At 52.3% G+C, this 24,964-nt stretch overlaps 1 protein-coding gene across 1 annotated transcript in view; it reads left to right on the top strand.

Annotated features, from left to right (window-relative positions):
- Nucleotides 1-24,964, top strand: part of grk6 (G protein-coupled receptor kinase 6) — a 108,912-nt gene that overhangs the window by 709 nt on the left and 83,239 nt on the right. The window contains exon 2 of the mRNA XM_056284393.1: nucleotides 11,303-11,398. Coding sequence (XP_056140368.1) covers nucleotides 11,303-11,398 — 96 coding nt within the window. The remainder of the gene's footprint in view (nucleotides 1-11,302; nucleotides 11,399-24,964) is intronic.

The following is a 24,964-nucleotide window of genomic DNA, read 5'->3' as shown; positions in this document are numbered from 1 at the left end:
CGTTTCACAACCGGGCTGCACCGACTCGTGTCCGTGGTACTGTAACGCATCAGACAGCAGTCCAGTCTCGTGCTGTGTGCCCACAAGAGGCGACGGTTAGTGCGTGCGTGCGTGTGTGTGTGCGTGTGTGTGTGTGTGTGTGTGTGTGTGTGTGTGTGTGTGTGTGTGTGTGTGTGTGTGTGTGTGTGTGTGTGTGTGTGTGACCATAATCCTACGTGTCATCTGCAGAGACACGAGAAGATCCCTTACAGTCAGCTTAGCTGTTGAATTCAGAAGAAGCCAAAGTGTTGGTATTGTTCTAGCTTCTGCTAACAGGATGCCACGGGGCAAACCCTTCACGTGGACCCGGTACAGGACTACCAGGTCAACCCGAAACACTTATTGTGAGCTGGTATATGGCTGGTCATCCTCTAAGCATCCATTCTGACCCGCTAAAAGAACAAAACAAACCAGAACCTTTATTGCTGTCCTGCTTAGCGCTGTGCTAGTAAACGGCAGGCTGTCCCAGGACCGGCCCGCTTGGTGTGGAGGACGGGAACCGGTTGGAGATGAAGTGGAACCCAAGCCGCGGCGCTTTTATCCGGGAAAACTGCTGACTGAATGAAAGCAGGAAGTGATCCTTTAAGGCTGCAGCATGTGTGTGGTTGGGCCAGTGTGCCGTCAGTGGGAGGTCATCACAGATCAGATCAGACCAGGACCAGGTTCCTCATGGTCCGATAGGACCTGGTTGAGGTTCACACGCTCGGTTAGGGCTCAGCACGTGACCCATGTTCTGCTCTGTTGTTATTTTGGGTCTAAAGTATCTGTGACATTCTGCTATCAGCCGTCCACACAGCGGTTTGACCTTCTCAGGTCTGGCCCTCGGTTTCTCCGTGAGGTCATGGGAAGCCTGCCGCTGTGAGCAGTGTCTCAGCTCAGACGGCGGCGTTGCTCTGCTGTCCATGTGCTCTTTGGTGCGCTGCCATCCTTTGTATTCGGCCCCGACTCGGTTCATCCTCTGGCGCGGGGCCTGGCTGGTCACCAAGACTCGGTTCAACCTCTGGCGCCGGGCCTCTCTGGTCACCACGACTCGGTTCGGCCTTTGGCGCGGGGCCTGGCTGGTCACCACGACTCGGTTCGGCCTCTGGTGCGGGGCCTGGCTGGTCACCACGACTTGGTTCGGCCTCTGGTGCGGGGCCTCTCTGGTCACCACGACTCGGTTCGGCCTCTGGTGCGGGGCCTGGCTGGTCACCACAACTCGGTTCAGCCTCTGGTGCGGGGCCTCTCTGGTCACCACGACTCGGTTCAGCCTCTGGCGCAGGGCCTGGCTGGTCACCACGACTCGGTTCGGCCTCTGGCGCCGGGCCTCTCTGGTCACCACGACTCAGTTCGGCCTCTGGTGCGGGGCCTGGCTGGTCACCACGACTCGGTTCAGCCTCTGGTGCGGGGCCTCTCTGGTCACCACGACTCAGTTCGGCCTCTGGTGCGGGGCCTCTCTGTTCACCACGACTCGGTTCGGCCTCTGGCGCAGGGCCTGGCTGGTCACCACGACTCGGTTCAGCCTCTGGCGCCGGGCCTCTCTGGTCGCCACGACTCGGTTCAGCCTCTGGTGCGGGGCCTGGCTGGTCACCACGACTCGGTTCGGCCTCTGGCGCAGGGCCTGGCTGGTCACCACGACTCGGTTCAGCCTCTGGTGCAGGGCCTGGCTGGTCACCACGACTCGGTTCGGCCTCTGGGGCGGGGCCTCTCTGGTCACCACGACTCGGTTCGGCCTCTGGTGCGGGGCCTCTCTGGTCACCGCTGTTCTTCAGACGGGGCTGCTGGGCCGGGCCAGTGGTGGTTTTTATGAAGCAGGAAAAGTAAATCCAAATTTAAAGAGTCTGAGGACCCGGACCTGCTTCGTCTGTTTGCACAAGCCGATGGGTAGTTCGGCTGTAGTGGGGAAAACCTGCAGGAAGTCACTCGGTCTGCAGACGTGTTGTTTCTTCATTTCATGAAGGCTGCTTCTCACACGTGATGTTCACTTCTTTTAAAAACATGTTCAAAGCTGAAGCATGACAGCCTGCATTGTTTCAGGCTTGAGTGGCCACCAGGAGGCCTACCGAGTCCTTCATAAAGTACCGCTCATTGACTGGTGATGCCCAAACACTGATCAATGGGAACAGTTTAACCTATAAAGTGCAGCAGTGTAACGATGTGGAGGATGGGAGGCAACCACTTGCTTTTGGGGTAGGGGTCAGTCTGCTCCCCCTTCTACAATACCTCCACACCGCTGGTGCTGTGTGTGTGTGTGTGTGTGTGTGTGTGTGTGTGATACCTGCAAGTGTACATCTACTAGAATGTACCTACATGTGCGTTGATGTGATGGTGGAGTTGGGTGGAGGGACACATGCCGTGTCATATTGTCAGCTGTACGCTTGCCTCTGGTTGGTCGTCGGCCACACTGCTGTGTGTAAGAGAACACGCACACCACCACGTGTGTTGCACACACTTGCAGGTCTGCTGCAACTCTCGCTTCTTTCAAATCAGGGCTGAGGACTTTCTTCCTAGGGGGCGCTGTAACTTGTACTCTTGGGTTTTCAAAAGACTTGTTATGGCCTTATGTTGCCTTTCTTGCCGCCATTTGTGTTTCGTGTAAAGTGCGTTGAATTGCCTTGATGCTGAAACGTGCTGCACAAATACACTCGGCTTGCCTTCGTGCAGGACGGACGCACAGTGGTGTGGGAGTAACTGTAGGAATGTGAATCTACCAGTAATCTACCACCTTTCTACCCTCTGGATTTCATGGCGACGCCTTCATGTAATTGCCCTGCACGTCCAGTGCAGCTGGCGGTGCAGCAGCAGCAGCAGCAGCTGGTGGTGCAGCAGCAGCAGCAGCAGCTGGCGGTGCAGCAGCAGCAGCAGCAGCTGGCGGTGCAGCAGCAGCTGGTGGTGCAGCAGCAGCAGCAGCTGGTGGTGCAGCAGCAGCAGCAGCTGGCGGTGCAGCAGCAGCAGCAGCAGCTGGCGGTGCAGCAGCAGCAGCAGCTTCCTCGTGTGCAGCACAGCTCAGTGGCTGCAGGCTCGGTACTGCTCCACCCTGCATGTAATATCAGCCTGGTCCGCTGGTGCGGTGCAGAACACAAACGCTGCCTTGAGGTTCTCGTCAGTGTAGCTCGCAGGCTAGTTTTCTGACTGGAAGTGTTTTATGTTTGGTAAGAATGCTTTTATAAGCCCTGAAAGGCTCCTTTTATAAGCCGCATGGCAACTTAGCACACAAGCACACATCCAGTACAGCAAAGGTCACTATACTCGTGTGTGTGTGTGTGTGTGTGTGTGTGTGTGTGTTGGAACTTAATCTAAGAGACGGAATCAGAAGAAGTGGGTCCATGAAAGACCAGGATCGGACTCAGAGAAATGGTTTGTAGATGACGGTTCTGCTGGAAGAAGAAGAAGAAAATATTGCGAGGCAACTCTTCTTCAGGGGTTTGGAGTTTTTTTTCCTTTTGTGTTTAACTTAACATCTGAAGTCTCTGTGCCAAACTCCACCCCGCACTATGGAAAGTCCCTGTCCTGTCAGTTATGTCAGTTATAATGTCAGTTAGCACATGTCAGTTAGCACATGTCAGTTAGCACATGTCAGTTATAATGTCAGTTAGCACATGTCAGTTAGCACATGTCAGTGAGCACATGTCAGTTATAATGTCAGTTAGCACATGCCAGTTATAATGTCAGTTAGCACATGACAGTTAGCACATGTCAGTTAGCACATGCCAGTTATAATGTCAGTTAGCACATGACAGTTAGCACATGTCAGTTAGCACATGTCAGTTATAATGTCAGTTAGCACATGCCAGTTAGCACATGTCAGTTATAATGTCAGTTAGCACATGTCAGTTAGCACATGCCAGTTAGCACATGTCAGTTATAATGTCAGTTAGCACATGTCAGTTAGCACATGTCAGTTAGCACATGCCAGTTATAATGTCAGTTAGCACATGACAGTTAGCACATGTCAGTTAGCACATGTCAGTTATAATGTCAGTTAGCACATGACAGTTAGCACATAACAGGACAGTTAGCACAAAATACTTGTTGTCAGTCATGTCAGTTATAATGTCAGTTAGCACATGTCAGTTAGCACATGTCAGTTATAATGTCAGTTAGCAGATGACAGTTAGCACATAACATGACAGTTAGCACATAACACATGTTGTCAGTTATGTCAGTTATAATGTCAGTTAGCACATGTCAGTTATAATGTCAGTTAGCACATGTCAGTTATAATGTCAGTTAGCACATGTCAGTTAGCACATGTCAATTATAATGTCAGTTAGCACATGACAGTTAGCACATAACACTTGTTGTCAGTCATGTCAGTTATAATGTCAGTTAGCACATAACATGACAGTTAGCACATAACACATACTGCAATGTCAGTTGGCACACAACATGTCAGTTATGTCAGTTAGCACATAACACATGCTGTCGGTTAGCACGTACGTCGCTTATATCAGTTATAATGTCAGTTAGCACATGTCAGTTAGCACATAACATGACAGTTAGCACATAACACGTACTGCAATGTCAGTTAGCACATAACACATGCAGTCGGTTAGCACGTATGTCGCCTATGTCCGTTGTAATGTCAGTTAGCACATAGTAACTCATGCTGTAAAGCTGCCCTGCTGTAGGCGAGCAGGGGGTTGTGTGGTTCTACATACGCCCTCGTCACGCCCTGACCCTTCACCATCTCCCCCTTATGAAATACATGATGGTTTATGCAACGCCCTGTGTTATAAACATGCTTTTACCAACCGTAACGTGACACATGAGCGTGCTCCACCTCCTCCACTCCATCCACCCAACACGTGCGGAGATCACGGAAGGCTGCAATGGTTTCACTCATTTCTGCTTTTCGCTGATTACAAACCTGGCGGAGATTTATTTCCCAGCATGACGGACAGAGAGTCCAGCACGCTGGTGGTCTTGCTTTGCAGCGCCACTAACGGGCGACAGGGCGGTCAGGCCGTCGCTCAGCCTGGCAGCTGAGCAGCCTGGCAGCCTGGTAGCTGAGCAGCCTGGCAGCTGAGCAGCCTGGCAGCCTGGCAGTTTGGCAGCTGAGCAGCCTGGCAGCCTGGCAGCTGAGCAGCCTGGCAGCTGGGCAGCTGAGCAGCCTGGCAGTTGAGCAGCTGAGCAGCCTGGCAGCTGAGCAGCCTGGCAGCTGAGCAGCCTGGCAGCCTGGCAGCCTGGCAGCGGCTGGTTTCTTCTCACACCTCAAAAGCTCGCCGGGTGTTTAGAATCACGGCCACGTGCGGGTCAGACCAGAGTCCTTTGGAGGTGTGGTGTCTGCAGCACCACCAGCCCTGAAACATTTGAATAGCAAATCCTGACGGTGGCATCCAGTTTCTTCTCAATCACACAACAATGCCACTTCCTCCTCTCACAGATCAGCACATCTGTGTGTCGAGGAGTTTGAAGACGGGTGTTTTGCTGTTTTTGGAGATGGTTGAGCAGTTTTTCTTTGTTTTTTTTATGTATTAGCTTTTGAAAAACAAAAAACAACTGTGTCATCAGAGCATTTATAAAGAGTAAAAAAGTATATAGTCCTTCTATAGTTGAGTCAAGTCAATTTTATTTGTAAAGCCCAATATCAGTAGTAATCACCCACGTCACAACAAACTCAACATTAATACCCATCTAAACCGCTGGGGCTGAATGGAAAATTCCATTTCTGAACAAATTGGACAAATTTTTCCAATCTAAGAAAACAGAGGATGTCTCGCAGTTTTGATTCTCTGGTTGCTTCAAACATCGGCCATCTTTGTTGCCCGAAGAAGAATCAGACGCACAGACTATCCAGCTTATCCATCTTGTTTTAAGTCCCATAATGCTTATTCCACAATACTACTACTACTACTACTACTACTACTACTATTACATTCGGTTGCTCTCATCAGGGGTCGTCACAGCGGATCATCTGTCTCCATCTCTTCCTGTCCTCTGCATCTTCCTCTGTCACACCAGCCACCTGCATGTCCTCCCTCATCACATCCATAAACCTCCTCTTTGGCCTTCCTCTTCTCCTCTTCCCTGGCAGCTCCATATTCAGCATCCTTCTCCCAGTATACCCAGCATCTCTCCTCCACACATGTCCAAACCATCTCCATCTTGTCTCTCTTGCTTTGTCTCCAAACCGTCCAACCTGAGCTGTCCCTCTAATATACTTGTTCCTAATCCTGTCCTTCTTCGTCACTCCCAATGAAAATCTTTGCATCTTCATCTCTGCCACCTCCAGCTCCTCCTCCTGTCTTTTCTTCAGTGCCACTGTCTCCAAACCATATAACATAGCTGGTCTCAAAACCATCTTGTAAACCTTCCCTTTAACTCTTGCTGGTACCCTTCTGTCACACATCACTCCTGACACTCTTCTCCACCCACTCCACCCTGCCTGCACTCTCTTCTTCAGCACTCCCCGTTACTTTGGACAGTTGACCCCAAGTATTTAAACTCATATTCCTTTGTCACCTCCACTCCTTGCATCCTGACCATTCCACTGTCCTCCCTCTCATTCACACATAGGTATTCCGTCTTGCTCCTACTGACTTTCATTCCTCTTCTCTCCAGTGCATACCTCCACCTCTCCAGGCTCTCCTCAACCTGCCCCCTACTCTCGCTACAGATCACAATCTCATCCGCAAACATCATCGTCCATGGAGACTCCTGCCTGATCTTGTCCGTCAACCTGTCCATCACCATTGCAAACAAGAAAGGGCTCAGAGCCGATCCTTGATGTAATCCCACCTTCACCTTGAACCCATCTGTCATTCCAACTACACACCTCACCACCGTCACACTTCCCTCATACGTATCCTGCACCACTCCTACATACTTCTCTGCAACTCCCGACTTCCTCATACAATACCACACCTCCTCTCTCGGCACTCTGTCATATGCTTACTCTAGATCTACAAAGACACAATGCAACTCTTTCTGGCCTTCTCTATACTTCTCCATCAACATTCTCAAAGCAAACATCACATCTGTGGTGCTCTTTCGTGGCATGAAACCATACTGCTGCTCGCTGATCGTCACCTCTCCTCTTAACCTAGCTTCTATTACTCTTTCCCAAATCTTCATGCTGTGGCTGATCCACTTTATACCTCTGTAGTTGCTACAGTTCTGCACATCGCCCTTGTTCTTGAAAATCGGTACCAGTATGCTTCTTCTCCACTCCTCAGGCATCCTCTCACTTTCCAGGATTGTGTTAAACAATCTAGTTAAAAACTCAACTGCCATCTCTCCTAAACATCTCCATGCCTCCACAGGTATGTCATCAGGACCAACTGCCTTTCCATTCTTCATCCTCTTCATAGCTGCCCTCACTTCCTCCTTGCTAATCCGCTGAACTTCCTGATTCACTATCCCTACATCATCCAACCTTCTCTCTCTCTCATTTTCTTCATTCATCAGCCCCTCAAAGTACTCCTTCCACCTTCTTAGCACACTCTCCTCGCTTGTCAGCACATTTCCATCTCTATCCTTGATCGCCCTAACTTGCTGCACATCCTTTGCAGCTCGGTCCCTCTGTCTAGCCAATCGGTACAAGTCCTTTTCTCCTTCCTTAGTGTCTAATCTGTCATACAACTCACCATACACCTTTTCCTTTGCCTTTGCCACCTCTCTCTTTGCTTTACGCTGCATCTCCTTGTACTCCTGTCTACTTTCTTCATCTCTCTTACTATCCCACTTCTTCTTTGCCAACCTTTTCCTCTGTATAATTTGCTGTACTTCCTCATTCCACCACCAAGTCTCCTTGTCTTCCTTCCTCTGTCCTGATGACACACCAAGTACCTTCCTAGCTGTCTCCCTCACTATTTCTGCAGTGGTTGTCCAGCCATCTGGCAACTCTTCACTACCACCCAGTGCCTGTCTTAACTCCTGCCTGAACTCCACACAACAGTCTTCCTTCTTCAACTTCCACCATTTGATCTTCGGCTGTGTCTTCACTCGCTTCCTCTTCTTGGTCTCCAAAGTCATCCTACAGACCACCATCCGATGCTGCCTAGCTACGCTCTCCCCTGTCACCACCTTGCAGTCTCCAATCCCTTTCAGATCGCATCTCCTACATAAGATATAGTCCACCTGTGTGCACTTTCCTCCACTCTTGTACGTCACCCTGTGTTCCTCCCTCTTCTTGAAATATGTATTCACCACAGCCATTTCCATCCTTTTCGCAAAATCGACCACCACCTGTCCTTCCACATTTCTCTTCTTGACTCCATACCTTCCCATCACCTCCTCATCACCTCTGTTCCCTTCACCAACATGTCCATTTAAGTCAGCTCCAATCACCACTCTCTCCTCCCTGGGTACCCTCTCCACCATGTCGTCCAACTCACTCCAGAATTCTTCTTTTTCATCCATGTCACACCCAACTTGCGGGGCATATGCGCTGATAACATTCAGCAATACACCTTCAATTTCCAGCTTCATACTCATCACTCTGTCTGACACTCTCTTCACCTCCAGCATGCTCTTGACATACTCTTCCTTCAGAATTACTCCTACCCCATTACTCCTCCCATTCACACCATGGTAGAAGAGTTTGAACCCACCTCCGATACTCCTGGCCTTACTCCCCTTCCACCTGGTCTCTTGCACACACAGTATGCCTACCTTTCTTCTTTCCATCATGTCAGCCAGCTCTCTCCCTTTACCAGTCATAGTGCCAACATTCAAAGTTCCAACTCTCACCTCCACATGCCTACCCTTCCTCCTCTCTTGCTGCCTCTGGACATGCTTTCCCCCTCTCCTTCTCCTTCGCCCAACAGTAGCATAGTTTCCACCGACACCCTGCTGGTTAACAGTACCGGTGGCGGTCATTGGTAACCCGGGCCTCGACCGATCCGGTATGTAAGTCTTATTTATGATCCGCATATTTGATTTGGCAAAGATTTTACGCCGGATGCCCTTCCTGACGCAACCCTCCCCATTTGTCCGGGCTTGGGACCGGCACTAAGGATGCACTGGCTTGTGCATCCTCAGTGGCTGGGTTAATATGGGTTAGTATGCTTTCTCTAAATCCACAAAGACAAAATGTACCTCCTTCTGGCCTCCTCTATACTTCTCCATCAACATTCTCAAAGCAAGCATCACATCTGTAGTGCTCTTTCGTGGCACGAAACCACACTGCTGCTCGTTAATCATCACCTCTCCTCTTAATCCTATTCATTTGGTAAAAGCCCGTCTACCCTCTCTATCCTCTTTAATAACTGATAATGTACATTCCTCCCTTACCTCTGGTGTTGTTCCCTCATCTCCCAAAACAGCTGCAATAACTCAGATACTCAAGAAACCTGGTGCAGACCCCAACAATTTGAATAATTTTCGCCCACTCTCAAAGTTACCATTTCTTTTTAAAACACTTGAAAGAACAGTTGCACAACAATCTGTTTGGACAATTCCAGTCTGGTTTTCGCTCCATGCACAGAACGGAGACAGCCTTGGTGAAAATAAGTAATGATCTGTTGATGGCATCTGACTCTGGGCTCTTAACTATACTTGTCCTTTTCGACCTGAGTGCAGCCTTTGATATCATCTCACATAACATCCTCCTAGAGTAATTAGCTTCCATTGGAATAACTGGCACCCCCCCCTTGACTGGTTTAGATCATATCAGTTTGTCCCACTTAAAAATTTGAGATCACAGTCCTTTCCTGTTACTACCAGTGTTCCCCAGGGCTCTGTATAGGGACCCCTCCTAATTATTATTTACTAATTACCTCTTGGCCATATTTTCAGGGAATTTAGCATTCAATTTCACTGCTATGCAGATGATACCCAGCTTTATCTATCCACCAAGCCTACCGCCACTCTTTCACCCACTTCCCCTTTCTGACTGCTTACTGGAAATTAAATCCTGGTTTTCATACCACGTCCTCAAACTTAATGGTGATAAAACCGAGGTCCTCCTAGTAGGTACTAAATCTACTTCGGCTAAACCTGTTAGTTTTTCTCTAACTATTGACGATTCTATAGTTCCTCAAGTTAAGAGTCTGGGGGCCATCTTGGACAGCACATTATGTTTTGAAGCTCACATCAGCAGCGTTACTCGGTCTGCATACTTCCACCTACGCAATATTAATCCTCTTCACCCGTCACACCTAACAGCACCGCCATACTCGTTCACACCCTCGTTACATCCCGTATTGACTACTGCACTTCTATCCTCTTCGGTCTTCCCCTCAAGTGTCTTCATAAACTTCAGTTGGTCCAGAATTGAGCTGCCCGTATCATTACCAGAACTCCTTCCATAGATCGTATCACTCCTGTTCTTCAGCAACTCCATTGGCTCCCTGTTAAATACCGTATTGACTTCAAGATCTTGCTTCTCACCTTTAAGGCCCTTAATAACCTAGCTCCTTCATATCCTTCTGAACTCCTTCATGTCCACACATCCTCCCGCAATCTCAGATCCTCTTCTGCTCCCCGACTCGCTACACCATTAGCCCGCGTGACTACCAAGGGGTCTAGAGCCTTCAGTCATCCTGCCCCCCGCCTATGGAACTCTCTCCCACAAAACATTTGCAACGTTGACTCTCTTTCAACCTTCAAATCCCATCTCAAAACGCACCTTTTCAAACTGGCATATTCAGTCTGATCCACACTTCACTGAGTTTTGTGCTGATGATGAATTTATACTTATCTGTTGTGTTGTCTACCCTACTTTATTTTGTTTTTATGCCGTTTGATACAGTGCTGCTTGTTTTTCTTTTTAACTGTGTTCTGTAAGGTGTCTTTGAGTGCTCTGAAAGGAGCCCACAAATAAAAAGGTATTATTAACCTAGCTTCGATTGCTTATTCCATGATAATGCTAGTAAAAGGTTCTTACCCCACTAGAAGATTATATTGCTTGTTTCAAGAAGGTGTACTTGGAATTTTTCTAGACATTTACACTAAAAAAGAAAGATTATCTTAGACGAAGTTTCATGTTTCAGGATTTATTTTCCTGTCGTAGTAAAACTTCTTTATAACAAGTCATATAATCTTAAAACAAGCGCACTTTCGTGTACACATAATATACATACCACAGGACGTACACAGAGAACAGGGAGACAACAATACATTAACACAAGACTTTAGAGGTTCAGTGAGTTTAGAACTTCAATGGCACAACGAACACAACTGCTTTTAAAGCGGGTCTGTCTCCAGGCGAGGGACCTATAGCACTCTGAGTATTGTGGGCATAAAATTGTATTGTTTATTTCCCAGCATAAAGCCAACATCCTGCAGGGCTCCAACAGCCTTACTGCCCGTTTTAATCAATCTCTGCTCCTTTTTACAGGAGGTGGCGGAAACCGAAAAGGGAAGAGTAAAAAATGGAAGCAAATGCTACAGTTCCCCCATATCAGCCTGTGTGAGGAGCTACGACAAACCACAGGTAGGACCACAGGTGCTGTCTGTTTGGGTCTGGGTTCTGGTTGCTTAAAAGATTTCATGATCACTGATGTCCTGAGCAAATTCAAGGACCCTTGGAGTCCTTGAAATCTGGTCCTACTATTGTGTGCATGCCAACGTATAACTTTGTTAATGTACTATAATACCTGTTTGGCGTGTAGTCTTGAGGCTGTAATGAGGCCACTGTGCACTGTGCCAGCAAGGAGTGTGGTGCAAGGTTATTTGTATTTCCATCAGCACTGCAGCTGAAATCAGCACCAGGAAGTTCCACAGAAAAACTACCATGAAAACAATTTAGGCAACTGTGGCTTCTGCCAGTAGCAGTATTCACGTTTGAAAACTGGATTAGATGCAGTTTATATTTGATGACAGTAGAGCAGGAAAAATACCTTTGCATTTTTTTAATACCGGTCCTTGTTTAACCAAAGTGGGAGCTGTGTCCGCACTCTTGGCACAAAGTCAAACAAGTTGTTGGTGGGTGTCGGACTCCGCCAAGGTTGTCCCTGGTCTCCGATTCTGTTTGTGATTTTCATGGACAGGATCTCAAGGTGCAGCCAAGGTGAGGAATGTGTCTGTTTTGCAGATGATGTGGTTTTGTTGGCTTCATCAGAATGCAACATCCAGCACGCACTGGGATGGTTTGCAGCCGAGTATGAAATGGCCGGGATGAGAGTCAGCACCTCCAAGTCTGAGGCCATGGTTCTCTACCGGAAAATGGTGGATTGCTTCCTCTGGGTTGGGGATGAGTTGTTGCCTCAAGTGAAGGAGTTCAAGTATGTCGGGGTCTTGTTCACAAGTGAGGGTAGGATGGAGCACAAGTGAGGGTAGGATGGAGCGGGAGATTGACAGGTGGACTGGTGCAACAGTTGGATCGTTGTGGTGAAGTGAGAGCTGAGCTAGAAGGCAATTTCAATTTACCAGTCAATCTTCATTCCAACCCTCACCTATGGTTATGAGCTTTGGGTATTGACCGAAAGGGTGAGATCGCGGATACAAGCGGCTGAAATGAGTTTCCTCCATAGGGTGTCTGGGCTCAGCCTTAGAGATAGGGTGAGGAGCTCGGACATCCGGAGGGAGCTCGGAGTAGAGCCGCTGTTTTTTTGCATCAAAAGGAGCCAGTTGAGATGGTTCGGGCATCTGATCAGGATGATTCCTTGGCGCCTTCCTTTGGAGGTTTCCCCGGCACGTCCAACTGGGAGGAGACCCCGGGGTAGACCCAGAATTCGCTGGAGGGACTGCATGTCCAATCTGGCCTGGAAACGTCTTGGGATCCCCCAGGAGGAGTTGGAGGGTGGTGCTGGGGACAGGGACGTCTGGAGTGCCCTACTTAGCTTGCTGCCACCGCGACCCAAACCCAGAAAAGCGGCTGATGATGAGGAGATGAGATGACATGGCAATGCCTTTGCATCAAAATAATGCTTCCTTTTGGTCCAATATCAGCCAAGAAATAATATACAATAGTGGCAATGAGAATATATGTGCTAATGCTAATTCTGCTATCTTTATTAATTGCTTCACTCTGTATGAATTCGGTTAAATTAGTAAAGTAATTTATTAACCAATTTTAAAAGATGCGATGCATCCTTATGGGCATGGGGCCTCTACTTAGTGCTGAGGTGATGATCGTATTGGCACACTAAACAGGACGTTAGCGCCATGTTAAAGTTGCCATGGTGATATGGTGGGGTAGTGCTATTTTGGAAAGGCAATTGGTACGTGTGGATGTGAAAATTCCCATAGGAGGTACAACTGTATGTGTGGTATGGTCTTTAAAGTCTTTCAGTCTTTTACTTACAAAACAGTGACATCTGGTTTGTTGTCCGCTGTGTACAGGCAGCAGAAGTTGAGAAAATTGAATCCTCAGTGGAAGGTTATGTTGGGGGTTCGCAAGGCTGGATTAATACCCCCAGGGGCCTCTGGGTAAAGCTTTGTGTCGTATTTCTATGGAGCCCGAGCTGAGCCGAAAGGCAAAGCTCTTAATTTACCAGCCAGTCTTTGTTCCAACCCTCACCTATGGTCATGAGCTTTGGGTAGTGACCGAAAGGGTGAGATTGTGGATACAAGCAGCTGAAATGAGTTTCCTCCGTAGGGTGTCTGGGCTCAGCCTTAGAGATAGGGTGAGGAGCTCGGACATCCGGAGGGAGCTCGGAGTAGAGCCGCTGCTCCTTCGCGTCGAAAGGAGCCAGTTGAGATGGTTCGGGCATCTGATTAGGATGCCTCCTGGGCACCTTTCTTTGGAGGTTTTCCGGGCACGTCCAAATGGGAGGAGGCCAGAACTCACTGGAGGGACTACATGTCCAATCTGGCCTGGGAACGTTTTGGGATCCCTCAGGAGGAGCTGGAGGGCGTTGCTGGGGAGAGGGACGTCTGGAGTGCCCTACTTAGCTTGCTGCCACTGCGACCCGACCCTGGAGAAGGGGCTGATGATGAGATGATATATATAAATTTCCATCGTGGAGGGCCCTTTTGCACTCAGGGGCCCATGGGCATGTGCCCGGATTGCCCATAAGGTAGCTCCGGCTGCAGGTTGCATTGGGTGGTATTGGGGCAGAGCTTTCTGTCGCTGTCCCAATGAATAACAATGGCAATCTGGTTTGCAGTGAACCACGAGCATGTGAATGCCACATTAGGATTAAAGCCCTAGTGCAGGGGTGTCAAACCTTGTGCCATGGAGGGCCAAGAGGGTGCAGGTTTTCATTCCAGCTGATGACTACAACATGGCACATGGCTCGACACCCTTGCCCGAGTGCGAAAGATCCGTGATCTTTAGATAAAGAAAGCTGAAGCACTTCCTGGTCTTCATTCCGGTTTAACAGAAAACAGAACATTGGAGCACAGTATATCCAAGTTCCTCTCACAGAGTGAGGCAAGGATGGGGGGTATTTTTACACCACCACTCCACGGCTCTACATGTTAAGGGGATGATCTGGAGAATCATAGATATATACCAAGGTCCCAGGCAAAAGTGTTCAACCCACCTATAGTTAGTTTTTAATTTATGAATAAAACGTCAGCGAAACACAGCTTATGTTGGCTCTGGGAACACGCTGTTAGAGCTTATGGCTTCACAACAACAATATTGTTCAGCAACAGATGTGTGACTATCTTTTATCGTCCAGAAATCAGCGATGACTGTCAAGGGGGTTGGACACTTTTGCAAGGCACTGTAAATGCATATATGAAATGATGAGAAGTGAAGCTAACCATTGTCCCACAGTGTGTAAGATAAGGGGTGGTGTAAGATAAGGGGTGGTGTAAGATAAGGGGTGGAACATGTAATTCTGATCACAGGACAGGAACACCCAGCCCTGCAGGCTTTTGTGCCGGTTCCATCCCATTATCTCGTAAGCTGCCATTACTCAGCCCAACAGGATGTTCCTCTGCCTCTTCTGTGTACGTGCTCACATCATGAAGGACCTCTGAAGATGTAGTCTTCTGTCTCATTTCCAGGAAATCTGAAGATGTAGTCTTCTGTCTCATTTCTGTCTGAAGGGACGTCACGCTGCATGACTAAACACAATCAGTCGGCGAGATGTGATTATGATGGCTAATGTTGTTATTCCCGATGGTTGGAGAAGGGGAATAATCGAGTTTCATTCCTGGTATCTAATGTTAACATGTGGTGCATTTTAAACAACAGCTGGCATTCTTAATAAAATACATAGGTAAAAATATAGCATCCATCCATCCATCCATCCATCCATCCATCCATCCATCCATCCATCCATCCATCCATCCATCCATCCATCCATCCATCCATCCACCCGTTATCCAAACCGCTTATCCTGCATCCTGCTCTCAGGGCCGCAAGGATGCTGGAGCCTATCCCAGCAGTCGCTGGGTGGCCGGCGGGGAGACACCCTGGACAGGCTGCCAGGCCGTCACAGGACACACACACACACACATTAGTGCTGTCAAAATAACATGTTAGTTTGTGCAATAAATTTGAAATATTTAAGGCGTTGAAAAAATTAACGCAATTAGCACAGCTGCATTTTGCTTACTAGGGAGTGGCGGCCATGTGAGCCTGTTTCACGGGCATATCAGGGGATTGGGTTGGGCACTCTGCCTCCTGCTCGTCGGCACATGGAGAGCCATCTTTTTCTCCTACTCTGCTCCTTGCTGGACTGTTGCAGTAACCTTCTTCTCTGCTTTCTCACAACAGTAGACTTTGTTGTTCCCACCCCTCATCCCATCCATCCTGTTGTTCTCCCCCCTCATCCCATCCATCCTGTTGTTCTCACCCCTCATCCCATCCATCCTGTTGTTCTCACCCCTCATCCCATCCATCCTGTTGTTCTCACTCCTCATCCCACCCATCCTGTTGTTCTTACCCCTCATCCCATCCATCCTGTTGTTCTCACCCCTCATCCCATCCATCCTGTTGTTCCCACCCCTCATCCCATCCATCCTGTTGCTCTCACTCCTCATCCCATCCATCCTGTTGTTCTTACCCCTCATCCCATCCATCCTGTTGTTCCCACCCCTCATCCCATCCATCCTGTTGCTCTCACTCCTCATCCCATCCATCCTGTTGTTCTCACCCCTCATCCCATCCATCCTGTTGTTCCCACCCCTCATCCCATCCATCCTGTTGCTCTCACTCCTCATCCCATCCATCCTGTTGTTCTTACCCCTCATCCCATCCATCCTGTTGCTCTCACCCCTCATCCCATCCATCCTGTTGTTCCCACTCCTCATCCCATCCATCCTGTTGCTCTCACCCCTCATCCCATCCATCCTGTTGTTCCCACCCCTCATCCCATCCATCCTGTTGCTCTCACTCCTCATCCCATCCATCCTGTTGTTCTCACCCCTCATCCCATCCATCCTGTTGTTCCCACCCCTCATCCCATCCATCCTGTTGTTCTCACTCCTCATCCCATCCATCCTGTTGTTCTCACCCCTCATCCCATCCATCCTGTTGTTCTCCCCCCTCATCCCATCCATTCTGTTGTTCCCACCCCTCATCCCATCCATCCTGTTGTTCTCACTCCTCATCCCATCCATCCTGTTGTTCTCACCCCTTATCCCATCCATCCTGTTGTTCTCACCCCTCATCCTATCCATCCTGTTGTTCTCACCCCTCATCCCATCCATCCTGTTGTTCTCACCCCTCATCCCATCCATCCTGTTGCTCTCACCCCTCATGGAGAACATTAGATATTCTACTATGCTCTGCCATTGGGGTGCATATGGGTGGCCCAGTGGCCCAGTGATTAGCTCTGTTCCTCACAGCAAGAAGGTCCTGGGTTCGAACCCCAGGCCATCCTGGGTTCGAACCCCGGGTCCTTTCTGTGTGGTGTTTGCATGTTCTCCATGTGTCTGTGTGGGTTTCCTCCAGGTGCTCCGGTTTCCTCTCACCATCAAAAAGACATGCACGTTAGGGTTAATACTCCTGCCTGTGCCGCTGAGCAAGGCAGTGGAAAGAAGAACTGGAGGTGGTCCCTGGGTGCTGCAGCTGCCCACTGCTCCTCTACAATAGGATGGTTACATGCAGAGAACACGTTAATTGTAAGAATACAATGATAAATAAAGTGGCTTTCATTTCATATGAGGGTCTGTGATGCACCATCATGAGCATGCCACTTCCGGTGTGGGAAGATGGCGGCGCGAATTCCCGTTTGGGGCGGCCTCACCCAGTACCGTCCATGCGGTGTCTTTGTCCACGTCTGCGTCTAAGTTTGTCTTGGTTTGATGGCTGGGGGAGCTGGCGCTGGATGGGCTGGGAGAGCTTGGTCCGCTGCATCCCGTGGGCCCTGCCTGGAGCTGGGCCCCCGAGACCGAGGGCGGTCTGACCGGACGGGGAAGCGGGGCAGGCTAAGCTAACTGCTAGCCCATGCAGACCGGCAGTTACGACAGTCATCCTGGCTGGCGTTGGTTCTCCTGGACGGTGATTATTATTTTTGCGTGGTTAGTTCAGATATATGCGTTATATGTGTGTTGTTGTAGTTTTTGGATGTGTGTGTTTGTCTGCGTGTTGCACTGCTGCGGGCAAACCATGTCTCATTTCATTTCATGTGCGCATGTGCATGAAATGAAACGACAAAGAAAGTGTTTGGGGTTCTGACATAATGAACATCGTGAATTCCTCACACTTTAAAAAGACAAATTAAGACAAATCAATTATCAGTTTAACAACACAAATGTCATTGTAACCAAACACCTGTAGTAGAAGTAGAAACAATAAAATAGGAATACAATGAAATACAGTAACATTTAAAAGTGAAACAGGTTAAAATGTTAACGGTTTAAAGAGGGGTAGTATACAGAAGGTGTAGCCTGATCGATATCTGTGTACAGTGTGCAGTTCACTATACAAATGTAAGGTCACAAGTACTCCGGGTAAATTATGAGGCGCCGGAGGCAAGGTGGTGAAGCGGCAGTAGGGGCAGGTTCTTATTTGTGTACCCAGTACACACAGTGTGAGTTGTTCATGTAGTTGTTATGTTGTATTTTGTGTCCTAATGGCCCGGGGGAAGGAACTCCCTCCCAGTCCGTCTCGGTTGGCCTTGTGGATTCGGAGGCGTCCGCCTCACCGCAGCGGCTGAAACAGTCCATTATTGGGGTGACGGGGGTGCCCGGTAATCCTTTTAAGCCTGCTCCTGCCCCGCCTGGTGTAGCAGACCTGCAGGGGGGCGAGTGGAGTTCCAGTGATGCGCCTGTCTGCAGGGCTTTCGTGTCTTGAGAGGTGCAGCTCCCCTAACAGCCCTTGATGCCCCCCGCCAGGGTGCTCTCGGTGGCACCGGAGGAAGGGGTTCTCTGGGTTTGTGGGGTGACACTGAACTTCTTCAGTTGCCTGAGCTGATAAAGACGCTTTCACCAAGAGGCGCTTTTGGACCAGGGCAACTTTTTCCTTGTCCTAAGAACTGCCGGAGGAATTACCCACTTCTGATCCTGTCCGCACTGCAGGAACTGCGAGGGACTGCAGGTCTTACAACGCCGTTTTTAGGAGGTGGTGTCTAGGGACGTCTTTTAGCTCCTAAATCAGGGTTGGTTCTCTCCCAGCACAAGAAGAACCTTGACTGACAAGTCCCCCCCCCCCCATTTTCTCCCCAATTGTACTTGGCCAACTACCCCACTCTCCCGAGCCGCCCCGGTCTCTGCTCCACCCCCTCTGCTGATCCGGGGAGGGCTGCAGACTACCACATGCCTCCTCCCATACATGTGGAGTCACCAGCCGCTTCTTTTCACCTGACAGTGAGGAGTTTCACCAGGGGGGACGTAGCGAACAGGCGCCTCGACCAACCAGAGGAGGCGCTAGTGCAGCGACCAGGACACATACCCCCATCCGGCTTCCCACCCACAGACACGGCCAGTGGCGTCTGTAGGGACGCCCGACCAAGCCGGAGGTAACACGGGGATTCGAACCGGCGATCCCCGTGTTGTTAGGCAACGGAATAGACCATGAGTGACAAGTTTACGGTGATTGGTCCAGACGTATTTGGAGGTTGATTGGTTGAACACAAGAGCCAATGCTGCACTGGCAACCGCCATTTTTAAAAACCCCACGCAAAATATTAGCCGTACACAACGGCTCCTAAGATCCTCCTTTAAACCTGCAACAGACCACAGACCCACAGCAAAGTCCAGGCTTTATTGAGCCTGTATGCAACCACATACTCTAAGTTCGCACGTCTCCTTTCCAACTCCGTTATTATCATGAAACCCACGACACAGAAAAACACAGCTCTTTCTTTTCTAATTCATTTCTGATTTTTCCCTTTTTCTCCCAATTTAGTGGCCAATCGATCCCTGTTCTAGTTCAAACACCCACCCTCGTACTGCATCATGCGTTCGCCAACTGCACCTCTCCGGCCAGCAGTCTGGACGGAGTCGCCTTGTCACGGAGGTGGCGAGGCGACTCCAGGCCAACACACACAGAGACGCATTCATGTGACGAACACAAGCTGACTCCGCCCCCCTCCCGAAGACAGCGCTGCCAATGATTGCTGCTTCATGGAGTCCGGCCATAGTCGGATCTGACGAGACCGGGGCGTGAACCCCGGTCTCCAGTGGGCAACTGTATCAACACAAAGCCGATGCTTAGACCGCTACACCACCGCGGACCCCCCAAAAAACCCCCAAACATAGCTCTGATCACGGCGTCCTGCATCTTGTTGCTGGTGTTGTTGTTGGTGTTGTTGTTGCTGGTGTTGTTGTTGGTGTTGTTGTATCATGCACGGAGTGAGGTAAACGTTTGCATTCACGCACATTTGATGTTGGTCTGCTAACCTTCAGCGTTCCTGATGGTGCAAATGCAGACAGAAAAAAGCCCTTGAAGGTTCCTAGTTCTGGGGGAACCTCCCCGGTGGGTAGTTCCTCTCAAAAAAGTCCCCACAGCTGTTTGGTCTGACAGCACGTTAAGTGTGTGTGTGTGTGTGTGTGTGTGTACTGTCCATGTTAGCTCCTTAGTGATGTGAAAACCGAGGGGCCTGAAGCTGCTCACCCTCGCCACTGGAAGCCCGTTGATTGAGAGAGGTGTTTAGGTCTGTGACACGGTGTCTTTCTGAAGTCCACAACAAGCTCCTTGGCTTTGCTGACATTCAGGGAGAGGCGTTTGGCCTGGCACCGCAGTGACCGATCCTCCACCTCTCCCAGGTAGGCCGTCCCATTGCTCCTGGAGATCAGGCCCACCAGTACTGTGTCGTCAGCAAACTTAACAATGGTGTTTGAGCTGCTCGTCGCCTCACAGTCATGTGTATACAGAGTGTAGAGCGGGGGACTCAGGACACAAACTTGGGGGGGGGGGCTCCTGTGTTGAGGGTGAGAGAGGTGGGGGTGTAACTACCCGACTTAACCACCTGGGGTCTGCTGCTCAGAAAGTCAAGGACCCAGTTGCACAGTGAGGTATTCAGGCCAAGTTCCCTGAGCTTGGTGGCCAGTGTGGAAGGCACCATGGCCAGTCTGGGAGGCACCATGGCTAGTCTGGGAGGCACCATGGCTAGTCTGGGAGGCACCATGGCCAGTCTGGGAGGCACCATGGCCAGTCTGGGGGGCACCATGGCTAGTGTGGGAGGCACCATTGCCAGTCTGGGGTGCACCATGGCCAGTCTGGGAGGCACCATGGCTAGTCTGGGAGGCACCATGGCCAGTCTGGGGGGCACCATGGCTAGTCTGGGGGGCACCATGGCTAGTATGGGAGGCATCATGGCTAGTCTGGGAGGCACCATGGCCAGCCTGGGGGGGCACCATGGCTAGTCTGGCGGGCACCATGGCCAGTCTGGGGGCCACCATGGCCAGTCTGGGGTGCACCATGGCCAGTCTGGCAGGCACCATGGCTAGTATGGGAGGCACCATGGCCAGTCTGGGGGCCACCGTGGTATCTGAAGGCTGAACTATAGTCAGTGAACAACAGCTTTCTCACATAGTTCCCTCCCCCGTTGTCAAGTTGGGATGGGTGGTGTGCAGTACGTGGGAGATGGTATCTTCAGAGGATCGGTTGGGGTGGTAAACAAACTGTGGTGGAGGCGGGTGGGGGTCCAAAGTGCTTGGGAGAGAGGAGCAGATGTGAGAGCTATAGGAAGGGAGTTATTGCGGTCCGGTTGAGTCCACGGTTTTCTTTGGCACCGGAACAACCGTGGACTTTCTGAAACACCCATTAAACAAGTCCCACTTGGGAAAGTAGCAGTCGAGTCAGGTCGGTCTTAGTTGGACGGCCCAGTATCACAAACTACACATTTAGCTCGGGGGGCTTTACAGCAACACAACGTGCTGTCCTTAGACCCTCGCACCGGATAAGGGACACCTCCCTGAAAGCCTTCAACAGTCCATCGTTTTTCATTGGCTGGCATTAAAACCGGAAATGACGAAACAACGGTAATGTGTAATGACGACATTACAGCGCGACAAACCCTCAACGAACGAGTGGCTGAAGGAACCACGACCCACGTGGAGCCACCAGCGTGAGGGTCACATGTAATGCCGCACCAGGAGGTCGGTGCCGAGTTCGGGGCGTTGTATCGCAAGCGAGCATCACCCGTGTGTCTGGTTGTGTTAACGTTGTGCAGATGGACGTGGTGCCATGAAGTGGCTACCCTGCAGCCTGGGATTGCTGGTTTTGAAGAAACGCTCCGGCTCGGCAGCGCTGTCTTAACGCGTCCAACATTTAAAATTCCCGATAAAATGTCGCGTCGTCCCGCACTGATGACGTCACGGCCCCGCTCTCCGAGGTGTTGGTGACTGTGATGGCGGAGTAGCTGCGGGAGAAAACAGGGACCCAGCGTCCGTTCGGTGCAGTGTTGTGTTTGTGTTGTTCGAGGCCAGGAGGGCAGTCACGTCCCCTCAGCCCTCAGCAGGACAGTCACGTCCCCTCAGCAGGGCAGTCACGTCCCCTCAGCAGGGCAGTCACGCCCCCTCAGCCCTCAGCAGGGCAGTCACGTCCCCTCAGCAGGGCAGTCACATCCCCTCAGCAGGGCAGTCACGTCCCCTCAGCAGGGCAGTCATGTCCCCTCAGCCCTCAGCAGGGCAGTCACATCCCCTCAGCAGGGCAGTCACGCCCCCTCAGCCCTCAGCAGGGCAGTCACGTCCCCTCAGCAGGACAGTCACGTCCCCTCAGCAGGACAGTCACGTCCCCTCAGCAGGGCAGTCACGTCCCCTCAGCAGGGCAGTCACATCCACTCCGCCCTCAGCAGGGCAGTCACGTCCCCTCAGCAGGGCAGTCACATCCCCTCAGCAGGGCAGTCACGTCCCCTCAGCCCTCAGCAGGGCAGTCACGTCCCCTCAGTCCTCAGCAGGGCAGTCACGTCCCCTCAGCCCTCAGCAGGACAGTCACGTCCCCTCAGCCCTCAGCAGGACAGTCACGTCCCCTCAGCAGGGCAGTCACGTCCCCTCAGCAGGGCAGTCACGTCCCCTCAGCCCTCAGCAGGACAGTCACGTCCCCTCAGCCCTCAGCAGGACAGTCACGTCCCCTCAGCAGGGCAGTCACGTCCCCTCAGCAGGTCGGTCACGTCCCCTCGGCAGGGCAGTCACGTCCCCTCAGCAGGACAGTCACGTCCCCTCAGCAGGGCAGTCACGTCCCCTCAGCAGGGCAGTCACGTCCCCTCGGCAGGGCAGTCACGTCCCCTCAGCAGGACAGTCACGTCCCCTCAGCAGGGCAGTCACGTCCCCTCGGCAGGGCAGTCACGTCCCCTCAGCAGGACAGTCACGTCCCCTCAGCCCTCAGCAGGGCAGTCACGTCCCCTCAGCAGGGCAGTCACATCCCCTCAGCAGGGCAGTCACGTCCCCTCAGCCCTCAGCAGGACAGTCACGTCCCCTCAGCAGGGCAGTCACGTCCCCTCAGCCCTCAGCAGGACAGTCACGTCCCCTCAGCAGGGCAGTCACGCCCCCTCAGCCCTCAGCAGGACAGTCACGTCCCCTCAGCAGGGCAGTCACGTCCCCTCAGCAGGGCAGTCACGTCCCCTCAGCAGGGCAGTCACGTCCCCTCAGCAGGGCAGTCACGTCCCCTCAGCAGGGCAGTCACGTCCCCTCGGCAGGACAGTCACGTCCCCTCAGCAGGGCAGTCACGTCCGCTCAGCAGGGCAGTCACGTCCCCTCAGCAGGGCAGTCACGTCCCCTCAGCAGGGCAGTCACGTCCCCTCAGCAGGGCAGTCACGTCCCCTCAGCCCTCAGCAGGACAGTCACATCCCCTCAGCAGGGCAGTCACGCCCCCTCAGCCCTCAGCAGGGCAGTCACGTCCCCTCAGCAGGACAGTCACGTCCCCTCAGCAGGACAGTCACGTCCCCTCAGCAGGGCAGTCACATCCCCTCAGCAGGGCAGTCACGTCCCCTCAGCAGGGCAGTCACGTCCCCTCAGCCCTCAGCAGGGCAGTCACGTCCCCTCAGTCCTCAGCAGGGCAGTGACGTCCCCTCAGTCCTCAGCAGGGCAGTCACGTCCCCTCAGCAGGACAGTCACGTCCCCTCCGCCCTCAGCAGGGCAGTCACGTCCCCTCCGCCCTCAGCAGGACAGTCACGTCCCCTCAGCAGGGCAGTCACGTCACCTCAGCAGGACAGTCACATCCCCTCAGCAGGGCAGTCATGTCCCCTCAGCCCTCAGCAGGGCAGTCACGTCCCCTCTGCAGGGCAGTCACGTCCCCTCAGCCCTCAGCAGGGCAGTCACGTCCCCTCAGCAGGGCAGTCACGTCCCCTCAGCAGGGCAGTCATGTCCCCTCAGTCCTCAGCAGGGCAGTCACGTCCCCTCAGTCCTCAGCAGGGCAGTCACGTTCCCTCAGCAGGGCAGTCACGTCCCCTCCGCCCTCAGCAGGGCAGTCACGTCCCCTCCGCCCTCAGCAGGACAGTCACGTCCCCTCAGCAGGGCAGTCACGTCACCTCAGCAGGACAGTCACATCCCCTCAGCAGGGCAGTCATGTCCCCTCAGCCCTCAGCAGGGCAGTCACGTCCCCTCCGCAGGGCAGCCATGTCCCCTCCACAGGGCAGTCACATCCCCTCCGCCCTCAGCAGGGCAGTCACGTCCCCTCAGCAGGGCAGCCATGTCCCCTCCACAGGGCAGTCACATCCCCTCCGCCCTCAGCAGGGCAGTCACGTCCCCTCAGCAGGGCAGTCACGTCCCCTCTGCCCTCAGCAGGGCAGTCATGTCCCCTCTGCCCTCCGCAGGGCAGTCACGTCCCCTCAGCAGGGCAGCCATGTCCCCTCAGCAGGGCAGTCACGTCCCCTCTGCCCTCAGCAGGGCAGTCATGTCCCCTCTGCCCTCAGCAGGGCAGTCACGTCCCCTCAGCAGGGCAGCCATGTCCCCTCCACAGGGCAGTCACATCCCCTCCGCCCTCAGCAGGGCAGTCACGTCCCCTCAGCAGGTCGGTCACGTCCCCTCTGCCCTCAGCAGGGCAGTCATGTCCCCTCTGCCCTCAGCAGGGCAGTCACGTCCCCTCTGCCCTCAGCAGGGCAGTCACGTCCCCTCTGCCCTCAGCAGGGCAGTCACGTCCCCTCTGCCCTCAGCAGGGCAGTCACGTCCCCTCTGCCCTCAGCAGGGCAGTCACGTCCCCTCAGCAGGGCAGTCACGTCCCCTCAGCAGGGCAGTCACGTCCCCTCTGCCCTCAGCAGGGCAGTCATGTCCCCTCTGCCCTCAGCAGGGCAGTCACGTCCCCTCAGCAGGGCAGTCACATCCCCTCCGCCCTCAGCAGGGCAGTCATGTCCCCTCTGCCCTCAGCAGGGCAGTCACGTCCCCTCCGCCCTCAGCAGGACAGTCACGTCCCCTCAGCAGGGCAGTCACGTCACCTCAGCAGGACAGTCACATCCCCTCAGCAGGGCAGTCATGTCCCCTCCACAGGGCAGTCACATCCCCTCCGCCCTCAGCAGGGCAGTCATGTCCCCTCAGCCCTCAGCAGGGCAGTCACGTCCCCTCCGCAGGGCAGTCACGTCCCCTCAGCCCTCAGCAGGGCAGTCACGTCCCCTCAGCAGGGCAGTCATGTCCCCTCAGTCCTCAGCAGGGCAGTCACGTCCCCTCAGTCCTCAGCAGGGCAGTCACGTCCCCTCAGCAGGGCAGTCACGTCCCCTCCGCCCTCAGCAGGGCAGTCACGTCCCCTCAGCAGGGCAGTCACGTCCCCTCCGCCCTCAGC

Source organism: Lampris incognitus, chromosome 8 (genome assembly GCF_029633865.1).
Source record: "Lampris incognitus isolate fLamInc1 chromosome 8, fLamInc1.hap2, whole genome shotgun sequence".
In the NCBI taxonomy this organism is placed as follows: Eukaryota; Metazoa; Chordata; class Actinopteri; order Lampriformes; family Lampridae; genus Lampris; species Lampris incognitus.
This window is presented reverse-complemented; position numbering and strand designations above follow the sequence as displayed.